Genomic DNA, 26,124 nt, shown 5'->3' on the forward strand with positions numbered 1-26,124 from the left:
GTGAACAGAGATTTCGAGCAGCACAGGCTGTCAAATGTGTACACCCAAAAGTTTTCTCATTGAATTTAGGGCCCCTCATCATGTTATCTTCAAGGCATATGTCAAATATCAATACTACAATGTTGGGAATGTTGGGTGGGTGTCCATCAGTCAAGTGTTGGGATGGAATGAGCCAATAAAATGGGTAAAACACTTAAAACACACCCCAAGATTTCATAAATTGACTTAAATGTATCTTGAGTTTCTTAAATAGACTTAAATATACCTTGTGGCTGTAAAATACGTTTTTTTATCCCTCATCATTCTTTAAATTTGTGATTTTTAGTTCGTAGTCTACTATAAGAATACTGATTTTTAGTTAAAAATCACAAAGTATGAGAGGTAGAACATGTTTACTTGCCCCCCTCATATCATTGTGGTTGGTGCCTTTATATAGGCATTGTTTGACGTGGGCTTCACGCACCATATCCGAGATTTACGAGAGGTCGCCTAAGTGGTTCGAGATTCCCTAAGGTAACCGCCATGCATGTTGACCACCCTTCGGATCGTTCGGCACGTGGGCCAACTTCAAAGGATCGTGGGAGTGTTTGGATATGCATGCCAAATTTGTCGACGAACACGTCTCGCAGGTCACCAGGTTGGCGCCTGTGCCAGGCCGCCAAGTCGCACCTGGGCCAAGCCGCCAGGTGGGACACCATCAACTTGGCTAAGACGAGTTGTTGCCAAAGTAATTCCGGGTGTCACCTAGTTGTTTCGAGGTGCCATGTGTCACAATATCATTGGAGGGCCAAATCCGCCCTCATCAATAACCACCCAAGAAAAGGGAAATGATAGAATGCTGGCATGTCAAAGAATATACCAGTATGATCGTTTCATGGTTAAAATAAGTATCAGATTCCAATCGAACGATAAACAAACGGAACTATGTATCACGTTACCATTCCCCATATACAATTTCAAAAAAAGCAACCCTGAGCAATCAAGTTCTATTTAAAGCAGAGCTCCCTGTTTTAAAGCAGGGCAAGATCCTTGAACAATCAAGTTTTGTTGCAGTTGTAGAAAAGGAGCAAGAAAACGAGGCATGCATTTTGTTTTAGAAGTGGGATTCTTTTCGAAGAGCAAAACAGATTTTTTAAAACACTAAGAGAGGTTCATGAGATGGTATGTTTTTATTTGAAAATGCTCTAGGTATGTTTAAGTCTTCTACCTCTTTTTAACGGTAACGAGATGTCTTCTGGCTTCTGCATGTCATATAGGCTCCGTACAAACATGTACGGTGCAAAACCTTGTATTTTAAACTATTTTGTATATATATTTGTATTTATACTCTTTTCAAACTGAACCAAAAGACTCAACATAAAGATTTATTTGGGATGTTAGATTTTATTGAATAATGAATAATAAGCTACTACATTAGAATTCACAAATGGGATGGTGAATATATATAATCTTTCTGATTATGCAGTCATCTTTTAGGTGAGACCTGTTTAATGATGGCTGAAGATTATATATGGGACTTCTTTTTTCGAGCCAGTGGGACACATGGTGCGCGATTAAAGGTAGATGATACCCTTATAGTTATGATGAAGGCACCCTAAGTTAGTCTGGTGGCATCATCATCATCTAAGCCTTGTTCCAATTATGTTCACCTTGAAATGTTTAAATTAATTAGAGCATGGTTGAATACTTGAACTAAAGATTTGTTTTAGTCTTTTATAAGAGAAAGATCAGAATGAAATGATAGGGAAAATTTTTTAAATTATTCTTATGGTTTATTTAATTGACTAACTCTATCCTTATTATTTATAGCAATTTGGTGAGATCTAAACCTTTATATTTGTTATATCCACCTTACATTCGATTCGATGATGTTAATACTGTACTTGTGAGTCAATGATTATTTCATTGATGTTTGTAAACCTTTAATTGCAATTAGAGATGACTGTTGTACCTATTAATTTCTGAATTAGTGGAAGACTTTTATAGACCATAGGTTCTATGGTTTCTCCCAAATTTTGGGGTTTTTCACGTAAAAATTCTGGTGTGCTATTGTGTGGTGACTGCTATTTGTTTTTCTGTTACTTGACTGAATTGTTTACTTGTTATCATTGTTGTTGACAAACCATTCCGACACACAAACTTAGGGGAAAGGTTCTTGCTGTCATGAAATTGTTTCTACACTCATTTCTGCTACTGTAATGTATTTCCCCAACAATAAAACATGAATGCTCCTTTAAAAACGAACCCAACAAACCCAAATTGCCTTTGAACTGTTTGGGGAAAACACACTGTAGGTCAGGATCATCTTTCATGGAAGGCGGCACCAGATCCCAAATATCGATTAAGTTGTTTTATCTCTTTACCTTTGGTGCAGAACATGCGTTTTCTTTCAATCAATAAGAAGTGGCAGAAGGAAAACGAACTGCTCTAAGTTCACATTGCATATTTTCAGATTCTTTGATGTCCACTTGAATGAAACAAATTCCGGTTTACTGGATCCCCAATTGCTGAAGACTGAAGATTGAAGAACTACTCTAACTACCGAAAAACTACTGAAGATTGATGTCCACTTGTGAACTACTCCAACTCTCAGTTCACACCAGCGTATCCCTAATTGCCGAAGATTGAAGAACGGGATTCTATGGAGAGGCTGAAAGAGGCATCAGATTCTGATGGTTTGGGTTCTCCAAAGACGATGGCGATTGACATGGTGGTATCTTTCAAGGTGGCACTTTGGTTTTGGATGGAAAATGTGCATTCCGTCATAACTTCTGACCATGCTACCTCTCTGTACAAGCGCCCCATGACTCCCAATAAGAAGAGTATGGTTGACGTGCAAATTTCGGCAGCCATGACCTCCGAGATACCAAGAATGAGTTCTTAAAGCCATGACTCCAAATCTCAAATCCTATCTTGCATATTTATTTTTGACAAAAGGGTATTTTAGGGATTTTTGAATAATATATCAGTCATGTGATGTTGTATATGAACGATTTATGAGATTTATGATGAAGAGTTAACGTAGGTGAGGTTTTAGACAATTGTCAAAAACAATAAAGATATTTGAAGACAATATATAAATAGTAAGAATAGAGTTGATCAATTAACCAAGTCATAAAGGTAGTTTAAGAAATTTATCCTAAAATATATTACAGTTTGTCTCTAAGATGCATTAATTGCATTGGTATTAACAAAAATTGAATTGAAACTGTCTACTTTGGATGGAAATTTCCTCATGAGCAATCAAATTAGGCTGTTGGATTTGATATAATAGTTAAAGTGAGTGAACTTATATGATTTATTGTTTTGTCTTTTATTGATCAAGTTCTTAATGAGGTTGTAAACTTCTTTATCTCTGAAGGTGAAATTCGTCTAACCATTATACCCTTGTGATATTGTATTATGTAATCACTTTAACTACTAAAAAACAAAGGAATCAAAAAGTCTTTGTTAAAAGGACCTTTGTTACCATGCTAAGTATGGAATCGGTATTTGCTCCTTACAGAGCGCACTCACTGATTTCACAGTCCCATCCTATTGTGAATTGGAAACATCTCCCCATGAATAACAATACAAAGTATGGGAGATATTTTCAATGTGCAACTGGGATGTGTTGTGAGATTGGTTTGAGGAGCGCTCTCTGAAGAGAGGATCTGAACTCCAAAGTATCGCCTGATATTCTTGCTTTACTTTCTAGGTTTAGGTGATTTTTTTTTGTTGGAATATGTTCTTTTTGAGAAAGCTGGAGGGATTATGGTAAAACTAGCTTGATAAAATAGCCTTAGAGGATTTCTTTAGAAACTCAACGAAAGTTTATCAAAATCCTTTAGAATCCTTCTTGTTCTTTATAGGCTCAGTTTGGAAGGAGTACAAATACAAATATGTAGAGTGTAAAACCATGTATTTTGTATGCATTTGTAGGGTACATATTTGTATTTATACTCCTAAAGTGAGCCTTAAAAAAAGGGAAAAAAAAAAAAAAAACTCGTGCTAATCCCCTGCCCCTCTTAGTAGTCCAAAGTATTTGTTAGATTGGATTAAACCTGATCCATTTGTAATGGAATCATATTGGATTGGGTCAAATCGAACTAATATCCAATCCATTGATAGAAGATAAAAATACAGGTTTCAATGAATCAAGTTTGTGTTGGAACCAATTTAAATTAAAGCCGATTTGAACAAATTGGACTAGGCCAAAATGGTCCAAAATATTGATTGAACCAAGTCCCGTCCAACTGACACCCCTACATCCACCCTTTAAAAAAGTTGAAAAAATCGATTCTATTTTTGCTTGATGGTTTTATTTCAATGGAAATCTGTTGCATAATTGCCACTTCAAAAGAGATACATTTGTTAAGCAGAATATCTTCCTTGCAATACTAGCAATTTAGTGCAGAGATATATTGGACACCATAATCTGGAATTTCCTCTTAAAGGTTTTCTCATAACTGCTGAATTTGATGAATTGAATGGCTTATCATTGTGTCTTTTAATAGATACAATAGTGGAGTGCAAATAAAAAGAATGCAAATTCTGATTTAATTTTGTTTTAGGTCTGTTTCAGATCCTATTTTACTTCATTTGTATTGTAGTCCTATTTTACTTCATCTGTATTGTAATCGAACAAAATAAGATAAAATTTGAAACAAAAATAAATCAAAATGTGCACCCAAATCATTTGCACCACCATAGTTCGCTACCACTGTGTAGTGAATTCGTGTTCCAATTGCTTCGGCAATGCACCCTACTGAACACTCTTCTTTTAGAGCTTAGGCATGTTATGGATTTTTAAAAGTGGTTATTTCTCATGTTCTATAACCCATCACTCTTCCTATGATTCAATATACACTTCACTTGAGAACCGGTACATTTCAAATCTCAACATTTTTAATTTTTTACCACCAAAATATGGAATACCATCTAATTTAGATTGGTTCACCCTATATACTGGTGAGCAAATTTGGGTTTGGATCCAAGTTAAAGTTCATATTTAGGTTGGTCCTTAATCTAACCCGATTCATCTAATTTACATTTATTAGAGAGAGCGAAAGGAAATAAAGGATATTTAAGAGGAAAATAAGGATTTAGTGGAGAGGAAAAATATTACAAACATTAACTATTAAGGAGAGAGAGAAAGAGAAATTTATTAGAGTAAATATGGATTTTATTAAAAACAATAAATATCCATGAGATTTTTAATGATTTAATATAAAAATAAATGTGCACACGTGTGAACACTGTGATGAGATGACCTCACCTCCCTTCTTTCCTCTATATGCTAGCATGGCCCAGAATGACAAGGTTCATGCCCTGCACGACATGATCGCCACAGTACTGTGTAGTGCCAATGCATGGCACAGGCCCCCAAAGCACAACCTGGTCAAACCGCCCAGATTTTAGAATTATTTGTAATATTTTCCAATAATCCAATCCTATTGTACTTTTTATCTTCAATTTTATTATTTTATTAATTCAACTTCATTGTATTAGTCTTTCAATGCCATTTGTATATTTTTTACACATTAAATTTTAAATAAAACAAAATTTTCACAATTTTCTAACGTATTCTATTATTCATTTTAATTTTCTGCAATTATATGTTTCTTTTTTATTTTTTCTAATTATTCTTAATTTAGAAAAAATTGGAAAAGAGAAAATTAGGCACAAGCGAGGCGGCCTAGGCCCAGTCCACCATGACCCAATTCCTCAGGCCCGACACGGATGGGAACTAGGCCACAGGCCAAGTAGGGCCTGACCTAGGAAGGGGACCAAGTTGCCCAAGCATGCCCCGCTAAGGCTTGAAGCTCAGGACGACAAAGCAATGGCATCATAGGAATTGAGATCTTCTCCTCACACCAATCTCATAGGCACATCTCACCAACCTCATAGGCACATCCCTTGTATTGAGAACATCTCCCATCAATAATAAAACATATGTACAGAAGATTTTCCCAATACATGGTGAGATATGCATGTAAGCAAGGTTTAAAATTTTGCAATGTATTGACTGATACGTATTATTTTGGAAGAATTACGATACACAAAACATATACAATTAGATAATTTCATAATTTTTCACCCGATATCACAAAACATATACAATTAGATAATTTCATAATTTTTCACCCGATATCAGACCATTTCGGATATGTATCGGCCGATACAATCCCGAAATGGGATGATACATATTATGTATCAAGTTTTGAACCATAGTCATTTGGTTACAACAATAATTAGTTAACCGCTATGCCAACCTTAATTACTTATCATATTAACATATTGTTTTTATGCTTAATGTAATCTTTCTTGCCTTGGTGGATGTTTTTCAACAAATGTCAAAATTTTATTATTAAAAATTATATAATAATAAAATGAATACAAGTTATATTTATTTATTAAAAATTAAGGTATATATTAACTTGTATATAATAAATATTATCTAAATCTATATATAATAAATAGCTTCAAAAATTACACATACATTTTAATTCTTTTATTATTTTTCAACAATTACTAATTATGTCATAATACTTTATATAAATCATTAAATAATGGTTTTTATGTTTAAATAAATTAATTATAATCAAATAAAACTCATTTTTATTATTGTTCATATTTTTAAGTTTTTTTTATAGCATATTTATACATATCTTAAATTTTTTTTATATCTATATAGTTTTAAAACGTTTTTTTAAATTATGTTTTGATACACCTAACATTTTTACTGTTCAATTCACTCTCACAAATCTTAATTCCACCGTACAAGTAGGTGATAATTCAGAATTGTGCCAAATTGCCAATACACGGGCGGGGCTGGTCCTTCTGTCATTTCGTGGGCTCGGCTCTTTAAAATTGAAAGCTGCAACCGTGGGGCCCAAAGTTGCAATAGGAATTTGAAATACCGAAAGTCCGCGGCATCTCTTACCACGTGTGACCACGACGATCACAGACCGTCCATCGCCACGCATACGAGAGACATTATCCTTTCTCTGCATACGGAACACGGAAGAACCAGACAGGCAGACAGCCACTCAAAACTTTTTTGAAGTTCGATACTCTGATGAGGTGGCGAGCAGGGAACCAGAGAAGCAAGGCAGAGAGAGACATGGCGAGGGGAAGCCATAGAAACGACACCGGAGCTTTCTTTGTGGCGACTCTGGTTCTCTGGTTCGTGTCTGTTGTCTTTGAGATAGTCTTTAACAAGAGGTCAGAGCTCATATCCATCGTTGCTGGTTGTTGCTTCTATCAAGCGGCCAACTGGGTCATCCGTCTCTCTGTCTCTCGTGACCCTCTCTCCGTCAACACCAGCGTTTCTTTGCTTCATTCAACTATTGCTTCTATTTCAGGTGCTCAATGTTGTTTCTTTTAGACTTTTAGTGAATTATAGTTCGAATTAGGGATTACTTTTGTTTGAATTAGTATTCTTTCTTGTTTCTTCTGCAGCTCTACTGGTGTTTTATGGATGTGAATTGGTTTCTGGGTCTATGGTTTTCTCGGTTTTGAGATTTGGATTTCTACTTTACTATTTTGATGACTTCATGAGTTCCTGTTTGAATCGGTTGATGGATTTTCTGGTTTATGGATGTTTAATGACGGTGTTCTTTTGGGTCTTTATTGTTTGGTTTTTGATGGTTGAGCTCCAATAGTGTAAAATTGTAAGTAGGTTTGGCGAGTGAAGCTTATCCTGCACTGTCATTGACAAAACTGTGTAATTCCTTTGTGAAGTCTGAGTTATTGTTTGGATTATATGGTACTTTTTCCAATTTGGCTTTCGATTGCTCCAGTATGGGTTTTAGCATGAAACAGGAAAATGGTATGAGGATGGTTAAACTGAAATTAATTTCCTCGGTTGAAACAGAAATGGGTTTGTGATATCTTTTTACTTTTTTTAGCTAAATGGGTTTACAGCAAATCTCAGTATTAAGACTGCATATTTTTAGATCGGCTCCCTAGATGAAAGTCCTCCAATATTTTATTTACAGGTAACATAGCTTTGGTTAATGAGGCTAGAGAGTTTCTAACTGCAAAGTTAAACTACAATTAAAAGCTGCATTCTGTTGGTTTAGGTGCAAATATTGCAAATACAGGAAAGACTTGGTTTGGTGCAAATAACATAAATACACAGGTGGATATGAGGACCACTTTTAGCAAAGTAATAGAGGTCATCCCATTCCTTTGGATACAAGAAGAGACTTGATCTGGAGAGTGATATTTTTTTATGGTTTTCTTTGGCACTGTAATAGGCCATTGTCTCAATCTAGATAAAACAACGGTTAACTGAGTACCATCATATATCGGGATGTCAGTCCCATTGGAGTACTGTATTCTCTTTTCACCCTTTGTTCAGTTTTCTGTTCTGAGGTTTTGCTTCCATTTTCACCTTGGGCTATATCTCTTTTTTTTATCATTCTTGGGCCATATCTCTTTGTGTCCTCTTTTCACATCTCTTCCAATCCATTCATATAGTTATTGATTCTATAGCATTGGCAAGAATTTGCACATATGCAAAGATTTGAATAGACATGTTGATGGGAACTAAATAAATGTACTTTTGGTGATGTACTGATTCTTTATGTTGATTGTATGAGGTTTTATAGAAGAATCTTATCCACTGGATGGAAAAGAGTCCAGATGAGATGTTTGAGCATTCTCAGTTGTTTGGAAGCATATCAAGTTGAATTAACTTTTATATCATGTGCAGTGGTTCTCATTCTGGTTAACCAGTGGATAGTAAAGGGTCCAGATGAGATGTTTGAGCATTCACAGCTGTTTGGAAGCACTTGGCCTATGGCATACCCAGCTTTGTGCTTCTCATGTGGCTACTTTGCATATGACCAGTGGGATATGCTCCACTACTGCCTGTACAGTGGCTGGATCCCTTCGATCCTTGTACATCATCTGATACTCCTGATTTGTTTTACGCTTGCATTGTATCGTAAGGTCACAGTAAACTACCTCATTCTCACCCTTATTTGTGAGGTATTTCTCCTAATGTTTCCTCCTCTCTTACCCCCCCCCCCCCCATTTGTGCATTTTCTTGCTTCTACATGTTTTTTTTTTTCAAATAGTTTGCTTGCAAACTAATGAATGTGTACGAGTTTTCTTACTTCATACTTATGCTTCCATTAAAATATGCTTTGCATCAACTGTGGTCTGGACTTATTTGCAGCTTCATTCTATTTTACTGCATATGAGGAAAGTGAGACGGATGGCTGGAATGCGTGATGCAAAGAGCAAATATGTGAGAGTAGAGTGGGTGCTGAATTGGATCACCTTCTTTCTAGCAAGGCTTGGCTCCCACATTATGATCACAATCAAGCTCATCAAGGATGCATCCAAATTTGGCAATGGCGTGGAGCTCCCACTAGCCCTCTTTGGGATGGCAGGAATGAATTTACTGAATGTCTTTCTCGGCCTTGATCTCTTTAAAGCTTACAAAAGAGAGATGACCCATCAACATAACCGTCAGGAGTGATGGGAGAACGGTCAAGAACAGAACAAAGAGGAAGGAAAGAAAGGAAAGAAAAACTCAAAAGGCAAGAGATGAGAGCTCTGAATGTAAATTTCAGTTCTGAACCAAAGAAAGAGAAAAAAGAGAAATGCAATTTTACAGAAAGTTGTGTAAAATTGTAGACCACAATTTCTAAATTTGACGCCATTTTTTGCTGGCTAAAGGAGTTATTTCCAGAATGCAATTTCATTTGTACTAGTACGAATGGATAGGAGTGTAAACGAGAAGTTTGCGAATTTGCTTTGTTTTTAGCCTCGGCTTTTAAATTATTCTGATTTAGTTTTCCTTTTATTTCATATGCACTGCAAACAAACAGAATAAAGTAAAACATATAACAAAATTAAACCCAAAATTGCTACCTAACTCATTTGCACTTCCATACATTTTAACCAATGCAAATGAAATTGCACAACAAATATGGCCCAACTATTTCAACCAATCGGTTCCTTTTCAGGGAAATAAACAAAGACAAGAATGTAGACATGCATCTATGGAACCCTAGGAATGAAGCATGAATACCCCTTCCATATCCACAAAGTAGCAAGACTAGAAGATGCCTAGATAACATGGTTATACCATGTGCACTGAGCTCATGTATCTTCATTTGTGACCTGAAATTCAAATAGCGTCCTCATGAATCTGCAGACAATGTGTTCCAACGACCACGAATCATGTTACCATGCAAGTTTATTGGGCCGTCTCTGCCCTCTTATTCTTCTTGCTAGAGGGGCTTTACCTTCCCTCAAAGCTTTTCTTCTTTCTTCTCTTGCTTTTGAAATTTCTTCTCGAGATGGAAAATTCCTTTTCCGTTTCTTCGTCTTAGTTGTGGAATCAGACTCGTCCTTTCCATTCTTTGGTATTCTCTTTCCCAAGCCACCGTCAGACATCTTGTTCCCATCCTTAAGATCACTAGGAACTCTGGGTTGAGATTTTTCTTCCAGGTTGTTCTTTATATTAGGCCCAGTTGCCTGCTCTACTGCTTCCGCTGCATCAGATGGTTTCGTTGTTGGCTTAGAATTGCTCATCTTCTTCAACTTTGCTACAAAAAATCCATCCATGTTATGAACATGTGGGTAGAAACGCCTTGTCTTTTCCAATGATGGATGAAATCGGTACTCCCTGAAGTGGGTAAATCCAGGACGGCCAAAGTCCAGTCCACATGGCACAAGCTTTACATCCCGCTTTTTGAGTGCATAGTCTATAACCGCTTCATTCTCAGGAACCATTATGGAGCACGTAGAATAGACAATGTACCCCCCAGATTTGGAATTAGCATCAACCATGTCAATTGCTGCAAGAATCAATTGCTTCTGCAGAAAAGCACACTTCTGAATATCATCTAAGCTTTTAGAAACTTTTACAGATTCATCCTTAGATATAACCCCAGTCCCACTACAGGGGGCATCTAGTAAGACCCTGTCAACAGAATTTAGACCCAAAACCTTGGGCATCTCCTTTCCATCATAGTTGGACACTATGGCATTTGTCACACCCATTCGCTGTAAATTTGCAGCAAGTGATTTGAGCCTGAATTCCTTCATCTCATTTGCATAAATTATTCCACTATTCTTCATAAGAGCTGCAATATAAGTAGTCTTACCACCAGGTGCTGCCGCCATATCCACAACTCTTTCCTTCTCCTGTGGAGCAAGGGCCATGACTGGCAAAAAGGAGTTTGAACTCTGCAGCATGTAGTAACCAGCCATATATTCTGGTGTTGCTCCTATGGGTACTTGAGAATCATACACAACCAACCCAACCTTTGACCATTTGCTTAATGGATCTAGGTTCACACCTCTGTTTATTAAAACATCAGCAAGATCTCGTCTGCGAGTCTTCAGAGTGTTTGTCCGCAGGCAAATTGGCCGGGGCTTTTCAAAAGCTTCGATAAGCTCAACAAGCTCAACTACTGGAAACATCTCCACCAGAACACCAATCAAGAAGTCATTGTAACCATAGTAAGAACTCAAGTCCAACTTAAGTTGTCCAATGTAATCCTTTCTTGTAGCTCCCTCTTGCCTTAAAAGCTTGAAATTTGACAACACTCTAACAATCTCTTTTATCCTCCGTTCCAGGTTGGGGAGATCAGGAGGTCGAAGTGCCTCTTCTTCAAGCTCCTTCTTAGTGGGCAAGCGGAACTCATCGGATTCTTCTTTGATGTTGAGCTGCAACTCGGCCCCTGCTTCTTCTTCCTCCCTCGCTCTTTCTTCATCAATAGCCCTTGACTTCTCCTCTATGTCGGACTCGTCTGGTTCAGATTCTAAATCCGAACCTGATTCCTTCCCTGCTTCATCGCTTCCTTGGAGGAAGTCGTCGGCGAAAGGGTCATCTCCATCAGAATAAGTTTCAGAACCGTCTTCTTCACTTGGGCTATCAGTATCAGAATCTTCAAGTTCTTTCGGAGGCTTTTCCGAGAAGAATTCCTTTTGCTTCTTCTTAGGGGAAGGCTTACGAGCCTTCCCTCCTTTTCCCTTGTCTGCAGGAGCTGCCGCCATTGATTCTACAGAGAGAATGAGAAATGGAGAGCAGGGTTCTGACTTAGGTTTTTGCTCCAAAAGATAAAAATAGTCTAAACCCTAGCCCGTGCTTGTAAGGTCTCCGTCTCTGTCCGAGGCTCCCAGCCCTAAATGACTTGAATCGTGTATTATGTGCGGACAATCTGGGCCATTGATAGATGGATCTCATCTAAGACTTGTAGATGTCAAAAGTTCAAAACACAAACCGTAGAATTGGGATTTCCTGCCAACAATACACATTCCAAGCTCCTACCAACAAACACAAGCCGTAGAATTGTGACACCGCACATCTCACGATGCGGAAGTCAAAATTGAAAATAGAATATTAGAAAAGAAAAGGTCCCACCGGGAGTCGAACCCAGGTCGCTGGATTCAAAGTCCAGAGTGCTAACCACTACACCATGGAACCATTTTCTATTAAAGAGGCTTACGTCAAGCCTAAGATAAGGACAAATTACACGTATCTCTGGACCATGTTTTATACTACTATCTTGATGATAAGATCTCAATGGGATGGTGGCGCATTTGGTTAGCGCGTAGGTATCGTAGGTTTTGAGTAATCCTAAGGTCGAGAGTACGAGCCTCTCATGACCTACTATTTTCCTTTTACCTTTCCAGCAGCACCGGTTGGTTTCGGGTTGTACAAATTCATAAACCGATATCTATATTTAAAAAATATATATTATGAAATATGTCAGATATATAATTCCAGAAAATATATATTCCAATATATTTGTATGTATATTTTTGTTTATATATATATTTCTAAAATTTATTATACATATTTCAGTTTTAAATATATTTTCAGAAAACTAGGTGGCCATGGGGGGCATGGATGAACATAGAACCGAAACCGACCCAACCCGATTCAAACCGATTAGGTCGGTTTTGCTTAACACTGAATCGGTTTCGGTTTCCATCTCAGGTAACCCGACCAAGTCGGATCGATTAGAAAAACCTCAGTAAACCGACCCAACCCGACCTGTGAACAACCCTAATCCATTCCATTTAGAAAATGACTGCCCTTCCAAACCTAAGCAAGTAGACATCATTGATTGATTCTGATTTGGGTTTTCTTATGAGATGCCAACATATAGGGAAAATCTATGATATGGAAAAGATATGGGCCATATGGCATGGAAAAAGTTTTGGTCAATCAAAACCCACCCATCATTTTTGATAAATAACACTTGATTGGCTACCTAGTTTATGATTCCAATTGATTGGCCAGATGTTTTTCAAATATCATATCTTTTCCATAACATAGTCAATCCATAAAGTATAGGCCATTTATTTGTACTTTTTCACTCTAAACATTTTCGGTTTTTATTGTCTGGTTGAGCTTCACTTTAAATGTTTTTTACTCTCCACCTCAAATTAATACCTATTAAAGTATTTCACATCAGCATTTGGTTTCAAGAAACGTTGGGGCATTGAGGGAAATAAGAATTCGACGTTTCCCCAAATGCCCCATGCACAAAAATCAAAACTTTCAATTTTCTACCATTTATTTAATAAACAGTGAAACGAAACAGTTGTTTCATTTTGCTTCATAGGCAATAAACGCCCACGCCTATGTGGCACTGATGTGGTGGCGATTTTTCAATAAGCACCCACGGAACCAAACACGGCCAATAGATCACCAATGTCAACCACGGTATGTTTTTTCTTCTTTCTTTCCAGGTAGGGTCCGTAGGGCTGCTCAGTTCAGACCATCTTATCAATACAACTTTGGCCAAACTAATAAGAAACAGCATCACCAAGTTTATCCTTGCTAAATTGCTCTTCCTTTCTATTAGGGGCTTGACTTCAAAATGAATTTCAAAGGACAGTATTCAGTATTCACAAGGCAATACTTTTTACAAACCTAATGATGGGTAGATTTGAAATGGCACAATTACTTGAATGAAATGCCATTCCTGACACAGATGACTACAGGTAACTGAGATAAATTCAAGATGGAAGCAGAGCCAATTTTCCTTGTGTATAAGCTACTTGATATTGAAACCAAAGAGACATTTTAAGACAATATATGGTTGTAAAATTAACTGCCAATTAACAAAAAATTAATTGCCAATTTCACTAATGAGAAAATAATTGCTTTGCTTTACAACAGCAACGCCAAAGCCCTTTCTGTTTTCTACTTCACTTATTTTCTACAGGAATGCTGCTCTTACCCCGGGAGAACAATTTCCCAAACCCATTTTGGCTCTTCTCAGAGGCAACTGCATGGTTTAGTGCAGAAGATGATGACGAGGATGAGGATGATGGCGGTGACTCTCCATTTTTGCCATTCGTAGAAGGACCAGAGCCATCTCCAGCTATTTTGGAAGAATAGGCTTCTGCTTTGGGTAAATGAGCATCATTTGAATGCAATTTCCATAGATCTCCACCTTTAGGAATGGGCGATCCTACAGTGAGGTCCAGTGGTTTCTCATAGTCAATCAGGAAGTCCTCCAGGGTTGCTAGCGATTTCAACTGCCTACCAAGAGATGCGATGGTTTTCTGACACTCTGTTAATTTTCCAGCCGCTACTGCAAGCTCTTTCTCCTAAAATATACATGGTTATGAAGATTAAATAAACAGAAAACAACCATGGAAGTAATCATGGAGAGCATTATCTTTAAATATTAGAAGACTACAGAACCACTATTTTCAGACTTGGAAAACATAGAAGGATACACAGACTACATATTACACTTTCAAGAATGTGGATAAAGAGAATAATACAAAATAAGGGTCTGTCTGGTTTGCAGTCGGAATCAGAATCAAAATCCTTTGGAATCAGAATCAGAAATGATCTATTCCCATAGTCTGTTTGGTTCAGACAGGAATCAGAAAGGAATGGGATTTCATTCCCAAGGGAGGGGAGGGAATGGCCATTCCTTCAAATGGGGGAATGCCATTCCACCAGGAATGGGAATGGGATTCTGATTCCACCCAACCAAACAGTTGGAATCGGAATGTTCTGATTCCAGACCCCTATTCCCGCAAACCAAACGATCCCTAAATAATGTCATAGAATACTGACCTGCTTTATCTTCAGTTCACCATTTGATCTTGAAGCTCTCCAAAGTTCAGCTTCATGTTTCTTTTTCGTTAGCTCATCCTCCAATTTCCGACACTTGACCACAATTTCTTCTGACAAGGTCCGCTCCTTTTCAATTTCTGATTCTAAAGAACCAACCTTTCCACGCAAGGCCCGAATCTCGGCATCTGCACCTACAAGGCGTGACTCAATGACTTCTTTCTGAGTATTGATAGTCTCCAACTTTTCCTCAGTAGTTTGCTTCAAGTTGTTGGCCAGATCTAGACACCTTTGCAGTTCCACCAACTTCTCCTCAGCTGTCTTAAGTTGATTATTTGACATCTCAAGTTGACTTTGAGTCTCTGCCAAAGCTATGTTCAGTTGTGCTTTCTCCTCTTCCAACTTCTCTAATTTCTCTTCCAATTCAACACTGCGCTGAATCATAGTTTCAAGCTCAGCTTTCAATGAGCTTTCCCCTCTATCAATTTGGTCTGGAACAGCTACTGGTTCAGGATCCCCACTCTCAGTTTCAGGCAGAGCTGCAAGTCGCTCCATCTCAAGGAAATCATCCATAAGATCAATCTCCACAGAAGACGTAGTGAGGTTTCTACCAATGGCTTTGTCTTGCTTGAATTGATCAAGTTCTGCGATCAGAGCTGATGCCCATGAGTCTGAGTAGCTTGCCTCACCATCATTCAGCTCCATGCTACTCATCTTATGAGTATCAATCTCCATTCCAAGTAACCTCTCCCCACTGTCTGATTGGCTATCAGTGAGCGATTCAACATAAAATGAAGAGGCAGTAACAGACCTGTGATCATTAGCCGAAGGTGCTTTCCGGGACATTGCCCTTAGTCTGCGACACTCAGCCTCAAGCTTAGCAACCTTTTTTATGCTTTCCAAATGTTGCTTGCTAGCTGTTTCAGCTGTTTGTGTACTTAAGTCCCTTTCCAAAGTCCTAATTTCAAGCTCCTCAACTCGGGAAAGAAGCTCAAGTTTAAGGGCAGCATTTTTTTTCTCTGCAGACTCGAGCTTTGAGCACAGATCAGAATTGGCAGCTGCTTCAAGTTTTGCAGCTTCAACTTGGCTCTGGAGATTAACAACTTGGCTCTCAAGCTCAAGTTTAACAGATTCCCATTCCTTGGTTTTTTCAACAACAGCTTCATGGATCTTCTGCTCTTGTTCTTCTCGTGCTTGCCGAAGCTGCCTGACACACTCCTTGAGAGCTCCATCAAGGTGGCTCACCCGATCTTCAAGGGTTGAGTTCTTCTGAGTGGCAGATTCCAATTTTTGTTTCAAAGCCACCACTTCATTTTCTGCCTTTTCCCAGCCTAGCATTTGAAATTTTAAATGTAACAAGTTACTCTCCTACAAAATATGAAATCATCTCAAATAAAGAAGCAATCTCTTTCATTAAAAAATACATATATACAAGAGAGAGTGTAAAGTAAGGGCATGCTCATCCATAGTACAGTCAATCAAAAAATGCCAATTGACATGAATAACACTAATAGACAATAAGTTTCTAGTTACCATAAGCAAGACAGAACTATCCAACTTTTTAAGATATCCATATATCTTTGCTCAAGTATTTCTATCAAATGTTTCATTCAAGAACAATACTTCATGTGAGCAATGACATCATACTTGATCCTAATAAGTAGAGGCTAGGCCTCCATTTTCACATAGAAGGCTTCTCTAGACCTAGAGAGGTTTTCTCATTGTCTAAGATATTATTGTCCGGATCCATAGTGATGTAAGATAGGAAGAGGAAGTCCTACTAGGGTGTACATGGTGGGTAAAGAAAGGAAGAATAAAGATCTAAATTATGAAAAGAGAGATTTAGATATAAAATATAGAAGAGAAAGGAAAAAAAGAGACAGTGCACCATAAGAGATAAAAAAATAGAAAAGGAAAGAAAAAAGAATATTACATTCTTGACAGTGAATAGCTTCAAAACAAACTGTTGAAATACGGGCCAATAGTTTACTTGTTTATTTTATGGGCGGGTTATGTAATAGGCCGTTTGAACCAAACATAATAAGTTTTCTATGTCTTTCTATTATTATCGCCTACTAGGAGCAATCTTGTCTTTTTATTTCTCATTACAAAGTGAATAAATATAAAATAGAAAAGGGTGGGAAGTTAAGCCCACCGATTAACAAGGTCATTATGGGCGGGTTTGTAATACGCCCTTTGAGCCACACATAATTAGTTTTCTACGTCTTTCTATTGTTGCTGCCTACTAGGAGCAGTCTTGTCTTTTTATTTCTCATTACAAAGTAAAAAATATAAAATAGATAAGGGTGGAAGTTAAGCCCAACGATTAACAAGGTCATTTGGCACCCCTATGTAAACTCATCATATCATGGAGTTTAAGAAGGTCCGAGAGTTGATTTCCTTCCTTATGGATTCTTCCCTGTTTTGATGTATGATAACACAGCTCACATTTGACAACCCAAAGGAACAGAATGTGTTACCATTTGGCATATAAATACCATGCATATTTCAGTGGCTGTTGTTCATAGGAGGAACATCCAATGCATATTAGAAATATAGGGCTGATGTGGATACCTCATGGATTGGTCACAAACCTAACTACCAAGTGCTAATAAGTCTTTTCTTTGGATGGCACAAGAGTCCAATTTATGGCTTATATTGTATTCCCACAACAGTCAGAATAATCAGACATGCATTTTTTTCTGGAAAATCAGAGGAAATGCCCAATATCTGGATGGCAAAGATTAACAGACAAGCACCATGCTTAAAACCGTTGTCCAGCCTTGGAGTATCTTTCAGATTCTCCTTTGTTTAAAAATAGAATTAGGTCAGTGACCTTGTTTCTTGCTGAAATGCTTCCTACCTGAGACAGCTTCTTCTGCAACTTTGGCATGCTGCTTTACCAAGTCCTCTTTTGCACTGATATTTGAAAGAGCAGCTGCTAATTTATCTGTCAGGCTTTTCACATTGTCATTGACCTCTTCACTGCTAGCCGTGACTTTGGATGTGATCTCTGGAGATAGTGTGTTGTGATTTGGAGAAGCCCTTGATGTCTCCTGCTACACCAATGCCAATACAGCACCATGTGAAAAGATAAAACCAATGTCACCAACCACATTATAAACAGAAACCAAATACTTAATGCAATACATCATGGGAAATCAACAATGAACAAGTATAAGACCCGGAAAGAAATATAATATTTAACAAGTTTCTTTGATAGACAAGAGAACATTGTACTAAATATCAATAGAAATTTACATACATTAAGGTTTAAGATATTGACATGATATGCCCAATACAGGGCATACCACATTGGTATCCAAACATGTGGATACGTGGAATGCAACGAAAATGATACAACTATACTGTCGGTCACGATCGCCACTAAATAATACAACTACACTGTCACATGTGGATACATGATGGCTGGCATAGATAAAAATGCTAATTCTTCTGAATTTTTTGACAATTTCCATAGGCTGTCCCAAAAACCTATGGAAAATTATAAATGATTTTTATATGTTTTAATGATCTTCATTTTTTTTTATCAATAACACTTTCATTAAATCATCAGAAAATCATCAATAAAGAATTTACAAGAGGAAGACAAACACACTTATCTTCCAAGAGCCACAAAGAGCCTCATGAAAGGAAAAATTATTGCAGGTAACACTTTCAATTTTTTTTAAATGATCTTCATTGCAGGTAAGAATTACAAATGGATTTATCAATGATCTTTTCAATTTATTCATCTAACAATAATGTATGCCAGAATCTCCTTGGGCTGCTTGTAATCTCATACTCTGTTAATAAAATCATACTTCAATTATCAAAAAAAAATTATGCCAAAAATGGTTTTTCTTAATTTTCAGGGAAACTTTGAAAAATAAAAAGTCATTTACTTTATATATTCTAATTGATATTCATGGCAAGGAAGAACTATAAGATGGATCTAGCAATGATCTATCAAACTCATTGGTCCAACAACTTAATGTGTCTTGTAGTGAAATTTTAGTGGATTAGAAGCTCAAACATTGCTTGATGTATTATTAGTAAATTATTGTATGATATGTATATGTATTATTAGTAAAACTATTGTACAATATGTATATGTTTCAACTTTAGATTTATTATCATTGATGTATTTGTGGGATTTGTACGAGTTTCCCCAATGTATACAAGTGTATCCATTTCATTACCAATAGTCTGATACCTTGAATGTTGATCGCAAGTGCCCCTTGGAGAGGGTGGATTATCCTACCCTATCCAAACCATTATCACTTTAAATTAGCCCAATAAAACCCATCCCTATTTAACCCTTGCTTAGCTAGTGCATCTACCATACCATTTGCAAACCTCCATACCCATTGTATCTTCATGTGAATATCCCTAGTCAACCGTTTGAACTTCCCAAGTTCATCTCTGCAGGGCCTCCTCATCATTCTTCAACCACCACTTGCATGTCCCCTTCAATGATTAACTTGTGCAGGTTTAAGTCCCTTACCAACTGTGTTCCTTGAAGAACAGCCAAGAGTTTGCCCTTGTAGAATCCCCTACTCCCACTGGATATTCTACCCTCTTCATCCTTGAAGACTCCTCCCACTCCGAAGTCCCAGGTTGCCAAGGCTATTTCCATCAAAGTTAAAATAGATTAAGTCTTTATCCAGTTGCCTCCATGGTTTTTTAATCACTTTTTTCATTAAGTTGTAGCCACTTCTCCATTATATGTTTCCTTATGCATATTTTACTTTTCTTGTTTTGTATGCACTTTCTTTTTTCATTCTTTAATTTTTTTATCAACATATTTCGTTCTTTAATCTCTCAATGTTCCTGATTGGAAGACCTACCAGAAAAAAAATATTCTTGATTGGGGGGAAAGGTTGGCAATTCAGCAGCTTGAATCAAACTAAAAGCAACCAATGAATAATGCTCAACCCATATCAGATGCATTTATCCAGTTTCTTGGTTCTTTTGAGAATTGAGACAACCCAGACCCACAAAATCAGGCACCAGAATCTGACTTGTTCAACCCATTCAACAAATATTTCCCCCTTTCCTAGGGTAATGCCTTAGACCTACGGACCTATAGCATTCCAATTTCCTTTTTTTTTTTTGATAATTTGCAACATTCCATGTCAGTTACATCAGCCATCCAATTGGTGTGTTAAGACAATGGCATCCAAGTAGTGAGCCAAACAAGACATCCAAGTGGCATACCAAGATCATCATCTAAGTGGCATACAAAGAAATGTTTTAAAAGATACACCTTTGGGCACTTAGACTCAGACTCATTTTGTAGGTTGCAACCGTCCTTGCTTTTTTCTATATGTTGATGAGTTAACCTTGAATTTGATGTTGAATAGATATTACCTATGATGTTTAGATAGTTTATCCTATGTTACAGTTGAACATACAATGCTACGACTTTTCTGTTTATAATAAGATACTATAACGCCATAACAGTCTAACCAATTGAGCCAATAGGCCATTTTAATTATCAAAATGAAAAGCTAATAGACTTTCAATATTTTGTTTCTTTTTTATGGCAACCAAGATGGGCCAAGTGGCAGAATGTAGAACAAGAAGTAGCAGCTTATGAAATTCAATTTCTAGACCTGAATTTCGAGGCCTAGGAATTCTGAGCCAGCTTCATGGGCCATGGGCTACTTGGTGAAATGGGCTTCGAGTGGTTATTAGATGATCCATTGCTGGAGTCAAATTTGTCATTAATATCCTATTTATGTCAAATTTAGTAGTTGAGAATGCATTCAGTAGTCCTCTGTGGAGTCATAGTAAGTTGTGACTACATTAAATGGTCAACATCTTATTATTGTGTTAGTCAAAGAGACCTTTGGGAATCATAGAATGTTGGGGAACGTGAGAGTATTTATAATGTAGGTGAGTTCCTATATGTCATTAATTCTACTGTTGTAGAAGGGCCTATATAAACTGAATGGAACCTTGCAATCCAGCATGTTATTTTCTGGACTGTCATTTCTAGTTTCCGCAATTGTTGTGTGTTCAACTTTGTAACCCCTGTAGCCCTATTGTGCTTACTTGTAGGTGACATTTCTCTCTCAGTTTCTACATTAGAAACTATTCAGTTTTCACATTGAAAACTTTCTGCAACTCTGTACCACCTTCTAGACAATTGCTGGTTCACTGAAGAACCTGAGATCATACTGATTTCAAGCTTGCAGATCACAGCCATTACAAGTGTAAGTTCTGTCCACACAAAATGCTGTGTACGGCTGTCCCTCCCCAGAACCTGCATTAGCGGGAGTCTCTTGCAATGGACTGCCCTTTATATTCTTATAAGTTTTTTTTTTCAAAAGTGGCAAATCACTCCATTCAAGCATGTATTTACCTTGCACCTTGCACCTCAGTAGTGCTTCTCATTAATTCAATCTTGACACATAATGGTCCAAACAACTGGATTGTTATTCACATACAGCTTGGATGTCTAAATTATCAGTTTAACCATAGCTGTCACTTGGATGACCTAAATCATTAATCCGATTTTAGGAAACCACTTGCATGGTCTAAATCATTGGTTTCATTATAGCACACTACTTGCATGGCTTAAATCATTGATTTGATCTTGAGACACAACTTAAACAGCCCAAGCCATTGGATCAATTTCTGGATACTGTGTGGAAGACCCAAATCAGATGCTTGACCTTGTCATACCAATTGGCCACTCAAGTTATTTATCAAAAAATAAATAGATAAATAATACTTGGATAGTCTAGATCATTAGTTTGATGCTTGATCAATGGATTAAATTGGCACTTAATGTGGGCAACCTATATCATTATTTTTCCTTGGCACACCCTAGTGCAATTATAAATTTATTAATCAGAAAAGGGAATGTGGCATGATGTGGACCCCAGACCCAAAGCATTATACTAAAACTAGTATTAAAATAAGAGGAGGTAGTTAAACTTTTTTGGTCTGAGTACTTACATTTATACAGGTTCAAATTTTCAAAGTGAATTGAACCGCCATGGAACTAGATAGAGGACTTTGATACAGTCTAGTGCTTTGGTGGATGGGTTGAACTTTAAGCCACCTATCTGGCCTGATTTCCACCCTCTGATTGGAATTTTATTGCTCTGAAATGAAAAAAAAAAATACACATAGAAAGTAGGGGCAGGGTAGGAAAATCTAATTGCTTAAGCTAGAAGAATAGAAGATCCAAAATATTGTTCAAGGAACCTTGCACTTTAATCTTCTTCTCTTCCCGATTATCAAAAAAAAAAAAATCTTCTTCTCTTCCCCAAATTAATTACTTAGAACTTACAAACTCTTCTTTTCAATGTCATGCATAGTAAACCAAGATTTAAAAGGCTAAAGTCAGAGGCAAAGACCGAAGTGATTGGATGTTGGGGAGGTGAGGGTCATCCTCCTGTGTAGTTTTCCTGCATCCACCTTTCATAGGTAGGATCATCCTCCTTTGATATCTTCTTGCTCCTAATAATGTACCTCCATTTCCCTCTACTACACACATGTATTTTAACTGATTGACACCAAGCTAAATAATTGGTTCCATCCAGCTTCACAGTGGTCACTACCCCTAACAGTCTCCACCAGCCCTCCATGTCCAAACCCAAAATCTGTGGGATATTTGGCTTCTCCTCCGATTTGCTCCATTGAGTGAACAGATGCAAATGAAAATCAAATCAAGGATTTACTAGGCTAGATTTGCTATTTCAAGCAAAAAATTGCTCTCAAATCACCTAAAACTAGGGTTTCACAGGACCTGGCAAGATAGGAGAAGGAGAGAAAGTTCAACCACTCCTACTAGAGGTTTCAGAACTCTGTCCAACACAAACTGCCTTTAATAGAAACCAAAGTGCTCTCCTTTGATCCCCAAGCACCAACTTCAAAGTGTCTCTAGGACCTGTAACAAGATTTCTCCAGTTATATAGGGTTTTCGGGAAAAAAATCCAAGAACCTACCTTGGGCTTCAACAAAGGATGAAAATCTCCACAAAACCTCCTACATAAATTGCTAATTGATCAGCCGATCAGTTCTCCATACACACTATGTATGGTCTAAGAAAGGAAAAAGATGTTGAAGGTGAGAACCCGCTTTGATAAAACTGATTACAATTCCTTAGATGCCCTTAATAGAGCAGCCAACACTAAAGAACTAATAAAACAAACCAAAAGAGGCCCATAACTAAAAGAACATAAACTTAAAGCATAACTTAAAAGAAATAAAACCACTAAGGCCCATTCTCACTACAGCCCCATCAATGAAATGATCAGATCGATCAACTCCCTTTTGTTATGGGTCCAATAGAATGATGATGTTAAAACTTGAAAGCACTTAAAGCAATGCCATCTAATGCTTGAACTCAAGCATTGCCATTACTATGTAACCTCTATTCTCTAAGCCCTTTTCTCCTCTTCACTCCTTTAATTAGGGCTATTCGAAGTCAGATTTCCATCTCAAGTTTGGGAGTGAATCCTCATGGCAGAATCCCTCTAGTTAGCTGGCTGGCTGGCTGCTTAATTTTTCTTGACTGATAATGGTTTGATTTAAAAACTTGTAGAGTTAATGGGCCCAACCAACTTCTTAGGGAAAGCTTGCCAACTCTTTTAATATTTTATCAGTTTCAGTTTGTTATTTTCAATCTGTTGGGTTTATTTTGAAAATTTGAAGAATAATAGAGGGCAAATTTGACGTTTTGTTATTTCCACCAATGTTTAACGACAGTGTCAATTGTCAGAATCAGTTTATTTTCTGGTAGTGTTCTATATTCATTTTTTTTTATCAATAAGTATTCTATATTCATCTATAGTTGGGCAATGCAGTACCAAACAAATTAAATTCAAGAATTACACAAACCAGGAAAGCAGCAACCTAGAATCAGTTTACTTTCTTTGTCATTGTTCCTGGACGATTCTGGAGCCTCTCCTTCATTCTAAACATATTATTCTCTTCGTCAAAATTTACTCAAGAATCAATATGTAGGCCCTAAATATTTACAGAACCTCAGCAAGTGTTGGTTCTTACCACTGATTAAAATATAACAAAGGGGATTAAATTTAGCAAATGGGACTGGATAAGGTCAGCAAGAATAATATGAAAGTCACTAGCTTGCATACTGGTTAGACTAACAAAATTTCTAAACGTGTGCTTAGTTCTCTCTGAGGTATTTTTGTGGAACTAAAGCAGTCAAGATTTCCTTTATTGCTTCATATAAACCAGATAACTAGAAGATCAAGTTATGATGATGGCATAACAAATAAGCATAGCCTTACAGCATCTACCAGACAACTCTTATTCTAGAGGCAAATCAAAACCTTATACTGTACAACAAAGAGAAAGAAAACAGGGGCAACATTGCCCTCTAGGAAAGGAGTTAGCATCTACCTGATCATCAGAGCATCTTTCAGAATGAGAAGATATTGATCCCGAACTTTCTGTTTCTCCTGGACTCTTCTCAGAAGACTTCTTTCTCCATAACCAGCTCCGGCGGTCCATCTCCCAATCCAATGATCTAGAGCCTCTTTAAAAGTTCACATAAACATCATCTGCACAAACATTCCCACAATTCTTCCATGGATAACTAACAAACACCATGAAACCAAAGTTGTGGATCCCAGACAATTAATCAAAATTACAAGAAAGTGGAGGAACGCTTGAGCTGGAAAACATATTCATTAAGGAAAGTCCAGATGCAGAAAAGAAAAAATAGCTACTTAAAAGAACTCTAAACAGAATAAACCAAACCCTAAAAACCAAGAAATCCGTTCCCTCACCCACAGCCTCAGCTCTTTAAACAAAAAAGAGCTTTTGTTCATCATTCCCTCACCTTTGCTTCAAATCCACCCCAGTAACCATCCAACCTCCAACAGAAATATATTTTATATATTATATCTTTTTTAAAACCAAAAAGTTTCTATATAAATAAAGATAAAAAGGCAAAACAAAATAAAACAAAGTTAAGAAAAAAAGGGGAAAACAAAGATAGATTATGAAGGGTTGCTTTTCAAGCTCAATCACCCAACAACAACAGAGATTGCCAAAAACCCTTAAACTGTAACCTTTAACAACTCATTACTTTAAAGACAAAATGAGAACCAACCATCTAATCCAGGCCTACCAAATCTCCCCAAAAAATGCCACATTAAAAAACAAAAACAAAATAAAATATAGAAACAGAATCTAAGTGAACATACCTCGGATGCTCGAAGAAACTCAGAAATCATGAATACCCAGTTCTTTTTTTGGTATTCGATGAATACCCAGTTCAGAAACTCCTAAAACTGAACTACCCATCAAGAGCTTCATTGCTTTAAAGTTTCACCAAGCTCCAAACAAATATTATAAATGGAAAATATATAAAAAAAATAATAGCGGAAGAGAAACTTGACCCAAATCAGACGCCTTTTGACTGGGAGCTAAACCAACCCTAAGATCGAAGCAAACCAACTAAATTAGTTGTAAAATGAGGCTGTTGCAGAATACAAAAAAACATTAAAAACTCGGAAAAAAAATAATCTGTGGAATGTCAGTAAAAATGCAGAAACAGCAGAACATGAGGGAAGAGCTGAAAATGGCATATTTTTAAATATTTTACCTTTATTTCGAATATAAAGAAGGAAGAGCATGTGCTCATGGAGGGCTCAAGAAGTCTTAAGAACACTTTTCAGCTTTTTGTTTCCCTTTTTTCAAATGTAGCAGTTCTTATTCCCGCCCATGGAAGATGGATTTCTGTACTGCCCTCGGTAATTTATTACTTGTTTTATATGCTTATATATTTCAGAGAGGAAACCGCTCACTCTCTCTCCCCCTCTCCTCCCTGTCTCTCATCATCTCTCTCTGTATGTGTGCCTCAGCTTTTAATATTGTTTGTTTGTCCTCGATAGTTAATGCAGTTAGAGAGAGAAAATGCAGACAATAAGGAAGCTAATGTTTGTTTACTCGTCGTGGATTAATTTGCCCTCCATTTTCATTATTATTACACAATTGCACTTGCCTACTCTTTATTTTAACTTTTTTGGGTTTTTTTTTGATGTCTCAATGTTGTATTTTATAAAAGGAAAAAGTTG

General features: G+C 37.1%; 2 protein-coding genes, 1 non-coding gene and 1 pseudogene across 11 annotated transcripts; 1 reads left to right on the forward strand and 3 right to left on the reverse strand.

Moving 5' to 3' along the window:
- Window positions 1–7,005: 7,005 nt before the first annotated feature.
- LOC104587059 (TRAM, LAG1 and CLN8 (TLC) lipid-sensing domain containing protein) lies at window positions 7,006–9,762 on the forward strand. The gene is made up of 3 exons (XM_010244507.3): window positions 7,006–7,346; window positions 8,702–8,979; window positions 9,170–9,762. The coding sequence occupies exons 1-3, from the start codon at window positions 7,061–7,063 to the stop codon at window positions 9,473–9,475; spliced, it is 870 nt and encodes a 289-aa protein (XP_010242809.1). The 5' UTR covers window positions 7,006–7,060; the 3' UTR covers window positions 9,476–9,762.
- A 67-nt stretch (window positions 9,763–9,829) lies between these two features.
- Window positions 9,830–12,131, reverse strand: LOC104587058 (26S rRNA (cytosine-C(5))-methyltransferase NOP2B pseudogene; annotated as a pseudogene). The gene has a single exon (XR_016076338.1). The product of XR_016076338.1 is annotated as a 26S rRNA (cytosine-C(5))-methyltransferase NOP2B pseudogene (transcript).
- A 233-nt stretch (window positions 12,132–12,364) lies between these two features.
- On the reverse strand, window positions 12,365–12,436 carry TRNAQ-UUG (transfer RNA glutamine (anticodon UUG)). Its single transcript has one exon. It is a non-coding gene; the product is annotated as a tRNA-Gln (tRNA).
- Window positions 12,437–13,986: 1,550 nt separating this feature from the next.
- LOC104587057 (filament-like plant protein) lies at window positions 13,987–25,911 on the reverse strand. 8 transcript variants are annotated; one of them, XM_010244501.3, is made up of 6 exons: window positions 25,653–25,902; window positions 25,252–25,484; window positions 24,443–24,638; window positions 17,919–18,114; window positions 15,059–16,386; window positions 13,987–14,577 (listed from the first exon to the last, which is right to left on the reverse strand). In XM_010244501.3, the coding sequence occupies exons 3-6, from the start codon at window positions 24,551–24,553 to the stop codon at window positions 14,173–14,175; spliced, it is 2,040 nt and encodes a 679-aa protein (XP_010242803.1). In that variant the 5' UTR covers window positions 24,554–24,638; window positions 25,252–25,484; window positions 25,653–25,902; the 3' UTR covers window positions 13,987–14,172. The 8 variants fall into 8 exon arrangements, with proteins under 8 accessions (XP_010242803.1, XP_010242806.1, XP_088745058.1 ...); XM_010244504.3 differs by lacking the exon at window positions 25,252–25,484 and having other exon boundaries at window positions 24,443–24,603; window positions 25,653–25,911; XM_088888932.1 differs by lacking the exon at window positions 25,252–25,484 and having other exon boundaries at window positions 17,919–18,111; window positions 24,443–24,603.
- Between the last annotated feature and the right edge of the window lie 213 nt (window positions 25,912–26,124).

The sequence above is a fragment of the Nelumbo nucifera genome, chromosome 5 (genome assembly GCF_055504915.1).
Source record: "Nelumbo nucifera cultivar China Antique chromosome 5, China Antique-T2T, whole genome shotgun sequence".
Lineage (NCBI taxonomy): Eukaryota > Viridiplantae > Streptophyta > Magnoliopsida > Proteales > Nelumbonaceae > Nelumbo > Nelumbo nucifera.

Excerpts from the sequence above, each read along its gene's own strand:
- LOC104587059 (XM_010244507.3), top strand. The coding sequence starts at position 7,061 with ATGAGGTGGCGAGCAGGGAACCAGAGAAGCAAGGCAGAGAGAGACATG. Across the intron at positions 7,347-8,701 it reads AACTATTGCTTCTATTTCAG|TGGTTCTCATTCTGGTTAAC; the intron begins GTGCTCAATGTT and ends TATCATGTGCAG. Across the intron at positions 8,980-9,169 it reads TTCTCACCCTTATTTGTGAG|CTTCATTCTATTTTACTGCA; the intron begins GTATTTCTCCTA and ends ACTTATTTGCAG.
- LOC104587057 (XM_010244504.3), bottom strand. The coding sequence starts at position 24,553 with ATGGACCGCCGGAGCTGGTTATGGAGAAAGAAGTCTTCTGAGAAGAGT. Across the intron at positions 18,115-24,442 it reads AAAGATGCTCTGATGATCAG|CAGGAGACATCAAGGGCTTC; the intron begins GTAGATGCTAAC and ends GCATTGGTGTAG. Across the intron at positions 14,578-15,058 it reads GTGAACTGAAGATAAAGCAG|GAGAAAGAGCTTGCAGTAGC; the intron begins GTCAGTATTCTA and ends TGTATATTTTAG.